Source organism: Gavialis gangeticus, unplaced genomic scaffold (assembly GCF_001723915.1).
Source record: "Gavialis gangeticus isolate Ggan-Ray unplaced genomic scaffold, GavGan_comp1, whole genome shotgun sequence".
Taxonomy (NCBI): Eukaryota; Metazoa; Chordata; order Crocodylia; family Gavialidae; genus Gavialis; species Gavialis gangeticus.
Genome location: NW_017729022.1, coordinates 84,628,325 through 84,634,830, shown reverse-complemented (window position 1 = coordinate 84,634,830; position 6,506 = coordinate 84,628,325). Strand labels below are relative to the sequence as shown.

Below are 6,506 nucleotides of genomic sequence, written 5' to 3'. Positions count from 1 at the left end.
GCCGGGCCCGTCCGTCCTTCCTTCCTTGCTTCCCTCGGCGAGCGGCCGCCGGGCCGGGCCGCGCCGCGCCGGGCTATGGAGACGCACATCTCGTGCCTGTTCCCGGAGCTGCTGGCCATGATCTTCGGCTACCTGGAGGTGCGGGACAAGGGCCGCGCGGCGCAGGTGTGCGCGGCGTGGCGCGACGCCGCCTACCACCGCTCCGTGTGGCGGGGCGTGGAGGCCAAGCTGCACCTGCGCCGCGCCAACCCGTCGCTCTTCCCCAGCCTGGCGGCGCGGGGCATCCGGCGGGTGCAGATCCTGTCGCTGCGCCGCAGCCTGAGCTACGTGATCCAGGGCATGGCCGACATCGAGAGCCTCAACCTGAGCGGCTGCTACAACCTCACCGACAACGGGCTGGGCCACGCCTTCGTGGCTGAGATCGGCTCCCTGCGCTCGCTCAACCTGAGCCTGTGCAAGCAGATCACGGACAGCAGCCTGGGCCGCATCGCCCAGTACCTCAAGGGCCTGGAGGTGCTGGAGCTGGGCGGCTGCAGCAACATCACCAACACAGGGCTGCTGCTTATTGCCTGGGGGCTGCAGCGCCTCAAGAGCCTCAACCTGCGCTCCTGCCGCCACCTCTCGGACGTGGGCATCGGGCACCTGGCGGGCATGACGCGCAGCGCGGCTGAGGGCTGCCTGGGCCTAGAGCAGCTCACGCTGCAGGACTGCCAGAAGCTCAGCGACCTGTCGCTCAAGCACCTGGCCCGGGGGCTGGCCCGGCTGCGCCAGCTCAACCTCAGCTTCTGTGGCGGCATCTCGGACGCCGGGCTGCTGCACCTGTCACACATGAGCAACCTGCGCAGCCTCAACCTGCGCTCCTGCGACAACATCAGTGACACGGGCATCATGCACCTGGCCATGGGCAGCCTCCGCCTCTCTGGCCTCGACGTCTCCTTCTGCGACAAGGTGGGCGACCAGAGCCTGGCCTACATCGCCCAGGGACTGGACGGCCTGCGCTCCCTCTCCCTCTGCTCCTGCCACATCAGCGACGAGGGCATCAACCGCATGGTGCGCCAGATGCACGGCCTCCGCACCCTCAACATCGGCCAGTGCGTCCGCATCACCGATAAGGGCCTGGAGCTCATCGCCGAGCACCTCAGCCAGCTCACTGGCATCGACCTCTATGGCTGCACCCGCATCACCAAGCGGGGCCTGGAGCGCATCACCCAGCTGCCCTGCCTCAAGGTGCTTAACCTGGGACTCTGGCAAATGACTGAGAGCGAGAAGGTCAGGTGAGACGAGGGGGCACCTGAGACCTCCACCCCCTCTGGAGGGACTCACTGACTGCTGCAATGGAGGAGAGAGAGGGGCACGCACAGAGCCATGCTACCCGCCACCCCAGCACCAGAGGGAGGGACGGAGAGAGTACCCCCGTCCTACGCCACTTGCCTGTGGCTGCGCTGGCTGGGAGGCAGGAGAGAGGATGCCTGTCCCTTCTGTGCCCTGCCATGCCCCTGGGTTTCTACTTGGGATGCAGTGTCCATATCCCTCTCCTCCCCCCCATTCCCTCTTAATCGTCCTGCCTTGGCATAGGAGATAGAGGCCCACAATCTTATGCACTGGGGCTGGAGATACCCGTCTTTACCCATGACCCCCTGAGTCCATCCCCTTGTGCACTAGGGATGGATAAAGACAGACCCTCCCCTATCCTTATTTATCCTCAGTCCAGATACATTTTGGGGACTGGAAACATTTTGCAGAAGTGGGGGTGGAAATGGAGGTGGGAACACCTCTTCTCTTCTCTCCCTGCCTCCCCCTAAATAGAAAAAGAAAAAAAAAAAGCTTACTAGCGCCACCATCCGTGTCCAGCTATCCCCTCCTTCTCTCCTAGGGACACCGACCACCTGCTCAGACCATTCCACCTCTGCCTGTTCCCCCCCAGTCACCTAGAGACGGCCACAGAAGCACCCTCCTCACATGCACTCATTCCATTCACTTCAGTCAGGCCCCCAGCTCCAGTCTCCCCTCCTGTACTGGGGGTGGATAATCTCCCGCCATTCCAGTTCTTCCGTGCTTTGGGAACAGAGAAAAGTTATACCGGGGCATGGGGACACCTCGATGTCACCCTGGGAGAGAAAGCCAAGACACTCCCTTCTTTTCCCCATCTCCCTGTGCTGGGAATGAAAACCCAGTTTCTGCTCTGTTCCTTCTTCCCCACCTTCTTCAGAGCTCCCAGCTTTTGGAAGGTCCGAGTCACCTTAGCCACACATCTTCCCTTTCATTATTCTCTCTCTTCCTCCCCTCTTCCTCTTTCTTGGCAGTGGGAATAAAGACATATCCAGCCACACATCCATTCCTCTTTGGATTGGGGTGTGCGGGTAGAAGGTGTGACTAGCACCTACCTGCCCAGGGGACTTAAGGAAGAATCTCCAGCTTCACTTTTGCTTTCATTTGAGATACTGTGACCTGTTTTTATTTTGAAATGCCTAAAAAAAGTAACTGCTACAAAAACAGCCTCTTACTCTCCCACCACTCCCTTTGCTTATGTCCTGTAACTGATCCCAGTTTTCCTCATCCATTCTCCTCTCTTTACAGTATTCATTTTCTTACATGGTTTTATTTTTAAAGACATTTGAAGTTGCTGTTCTTGTGGATTTTTAAGTACATTTTTTTTTCTGCTGAATATATTCTATATATATAAATATATATATGATGTCTGGCTACCTCGTTTTAATTTGTTACTTTTTTTCTCAAAAGCCCTGGAATTCTTACAGGAAAGAGATTTTGAGACAAACATTTTTGTGCCTAGACTGGAAAAATGCCCCTTGGGTTTGTATTTTTTTTTAAGCTTTCCCTCCCACCTTCACTTTCTGGCTGTGCCTCTCACTCCTTCTCCAGCTGGGCTTGGGGACCCCACTGTGCTTCTGTGTTTCTTCTTTTTGTTTGTTTGTTTGTTTTTGGAAACTCTTCTAGCACAAACACATGTAACACATGAGCATCCATCCAAGGATTGGGCTACTGTTAAAAGAAATGTGTGAAATGCGAGTTCAGTTCTTAAATATATATAGACCTATATATGCAAATATTTTCCCCCTCCCTTTCAAATCACCTACAAAAAAGGTCACTGTGTGAGGCTTCCTGTTTTTAAATGGAGAGAGGAGCAGAGCAGGCCTGCAGGCCCTGAGGTTGTAATGTGAAGGGGAGGAGACAGATGAACTTCAGTCTTATCTCTGTTCTGCCAATAAAATGGAGCTGGTTCTTTAGATTTTTTTTAATTATTATTATTATTATTATAAAGAGGAAGAATACAAGATTAATTTTTGATGAAAAATTCCTTGGCTTTTTCCCCCCTACCCCCCACCTGGTTATTGTTCAGATCCTCAAATCCTCCACAGTAACAGGCCAGACCATGGAGTTAAAGCAAACCCAGAGACCCCTATGGATTAATTGTACTGTTTGTGAATTTGTATAAAAAATAACAAAGATCCTCTTAAAACATTTTATATTCTTACAGTAAAAGGTTAAACTGATATTTATATAATAAAAGAGGAAATATGAAGTATGTTTTTGAAAAAAAGCTGTATCTGTGTTGTCTTTGCTTTTTAAAGACATTGTCTACTGGTTTCTGAGAAACATGGTGCATGGCTTAGAGAGGGTTTGGGCTGTTTTCTTGTCTCAATGACTGATTAAGTCTAATGAGTAAAAGGAAATGGAGAGTCTGGTCCCTCCTGTGCAGGATGTTGAGCAACATAATTAGAAGTTTGCAAAAATTGCTTCCTTTAGGAAGGACCAGTCTCCAGGTCTATAGAGAAAGAGTCAAACTACAAATTGTAGGTGTCTATTCAGTTTGGGGTTAGATTGACTGACTGCAACTGGCACTTTGTTAATGAAGCAACTGACACACCATGTAATAGATCCAACTTGACATTTGGGTGTAGGGGAAGTTTTAAAAAACTTGAGACAAAAGGTGGTTGTCCTGTGACTTTTCTTTAATGCAGGGCAATTGGTTCCCCTTACCATCTGCCAAAAAGCCAGAGGTTTCCCTGCCATGTTTATAACCCAAAACTGCACTTTCTTGCTAGAGTATGACAGCCTGGAAATGAATGACCAGGGAAAGTGAAATGGCCTAGTCAATTTTCATTGCCAAAACAGATAAATACAAAGTAGGAAAAAAATGGATTTAAAAAAAAATTCTGTTTGAATAATCTAAGGTGTCCTTTGTACCATCGAAATCTCTCTCTAATGAATGACTTTTAACCTGATAGGGCCCTTTTTAGACTACTGTGATGTGGATCTTTTACTGTTGTTCAAGATTGGGCTTAAGCTGTGTTTATAGGGCATGAAACAAAGCTTTTCTCCCTCTAAGTCCTGCAGCAGGGCTTTCTCTCCCCCGCCTCCCCCCTCCTTCCTTTTTTAAAGGAGGGGTTGGGGGTAGAGAGAATGTGAAATGGTGGAAGAAGCTGAAGCCATTGTTCAGGAAAGTTAAAAGAGGAGCTGTCCTTGCTTGCTTGTTTAGTCATGCATACTGAATCTCCCCATGTGAGGGTCCCTATGGAAAGGAGGAGGGTGATTCTTCCCCTCTTTTTAACATTCCTCTCCAGGCCTGGCTGTATTTAAGCTGCTTTCCTTCATGCAGAGGAGGGAGGGGGTGGGGGATGGTCTGGAGTTCCTGTACATTTGCATTTTAAGCACTTCCAGTGCTAAGCAGGCCAGTCTGTTTCATCCAAACTATTCTCCTGGAGCAAACACCTCTCAAGTTAGACTTCAGGTAGTTATGCTGCAGGTCCACAGTATCAGTGTGGCCCTGGCGAAGGGGTTATGGCTGCCTTCAGCTGTAAGCTGTTCAACTTGCACATTTCACTATATTTTGACTCAGAGCGAAGTGTACATAATGCTTTGTTTGAAGCTATAATCGTATCACCTCCTTATCTCTTGAGACCTCACTTCAAAGTCAAAAACTTCTCCCTGTGAAGAGGGCAGAGTTGCACTGCACCTCAGGGAGGGAGGCTCACACCTAGATGCCATGGGATTTTTATTATTATTGTAAAACTTCCAAGCTTTTTTGCGGGGGGTTCATCACAAAAGCTACATTGTTCTCCTCTTGCAAAGCCATCACAATTGGATCTAATTGAGCCTGACACTATATCCATCTTCCTTTGCTTGGAAGGTGGTGTGGGGTCTTTCTTTTCTGCTTTAAAAAAAAGTTTACAATCACTTCTTGACCAGAAAAAGGATGTATGAACCCCAGTACACAATAGGAATTCCCAAACAGGTTCCCAATGCCAACGGCATTTACGGTAACGTTTGATACCACAGGCAGGGATGGTAAATTGCACATTGCTCGCTAGAACAGAGCCTGTAGCAACAGGGTCCCAATGAACAGACAGCAGTATAGACCGCTTCTCCCCATCATGGTTCTATATTAACTTGGACAATGTTTGCATGGAGGGGAGGGGGGGATGTTCGACTAAGAAGCTATAGGCATGTGTGCGTGTGGTCCTTTACATCTTAAAGTCAGGAATCGGACAGCTCTGAGGCAAAAATGCTGTTTGTAACTTCTCCTCACAAAAGAGTTAAGCGGCCCAGCATGCTATTTAAAGAGAGCTCAAGCTCTTGCAATTTTTCTGAAAGCAGAGCTTTCCTGCAGCCCTGAATTATTAGAAGATCCAATAGTTCCCTTAGAAAATGGCAAGACCTGGCTCGTGGCTGTCCCTCTGGGAAGCTCAGGGATGACAATGCTCTCCTGGTCCCGGACATGAATCTCCCTGCTAGGAGCGGTCTTAGCTGGAGGAATGCACCTTCGCCCCTAAGCAGAAAGGTTTCCAAAAAAAGTGGGCAGGCCTTCATGGGGTGAGAGAAGAGAGTAACCTGTCTCCAATCACCCCCTCATACTGTGAAGGCGACAGAGGGACCAAAGAGGTCACCTGCGGGTCACTCCTGAACTGAAGTGGGTCAGTGCAGAGTCCCCATGAAATGACTCAGTTGGCATAGGAAGAAATGTTGCTGTGCTGTTCTGAGGTGCTGTGAAAAGCCTTCCACTTGCTATCCAGCTGGAAATACCCAAATCCTTGTCAGGGACCCGCACAGAAGAACACTTGGCTGCAGCAGGGAATCACAAGGCAGGTCTCCTGGGTGCCGGCTTTGTGACTTCTCAACTTTGAGCGCTGAAGTCAACAGGAGACGAACAAATCCCGTTCACTTCAGTCGTCATTACTGGGGACCCAAGGGAGGGGAGGGGAGGCGCGGCTGGGATGGGGCCTAAGCCCCGACAAGGCAGTGGCAGCCCCGTGCCCCGTGACCCCCCCGCTTGGGGTGGGCTCAGGGGGCAGCTGCAGGAAGCAGCCAGAGCCGAGCCGGTCCCAGCCCCGGCAGCTGCTGCAGCTGCTCCTGCCGGCGGCACCCTCCAGCTGGCTCTTCCCGCCAGCCCCTCCTCCCGGCCCCGGCCACCTGGCGGGAGGGGGGAGGCGCCACCTGGCTCCCGCCGCCTGCCCGGGGCGTTGGGCTGCCGCCGGGAGCCTGCGGGC

At 51.3% G+C, this 6,506-nt stretch overlaps 1 protein-coding gene across 1 annotated transcript; it reads left to right on the top strand.

Moving 5' to 3' along the window:
• The first annotated feature begins 7 nt into the window (after nucleotides 1-7).
• On the top strand, nucleotides 8-3,544 carry FBXL14 (F-box and leucine rich repeat protein 14). Its single transcript, XM_019515533.1, has one exon. The coding sequence runs from the start codon at nucleotides 76-78 to the stop codon at nucleotides 1,276-1,278; it is 1,203 nt and encodes a 400-aa protein (XP_019371078.1). The 5' UTR covers nucleotides 8-75; the 3' UTR covers nucleotides 1,279-3,544.
• Nucleotides 3,545-6,506: the final 2,962 nt, after the last annotated feature.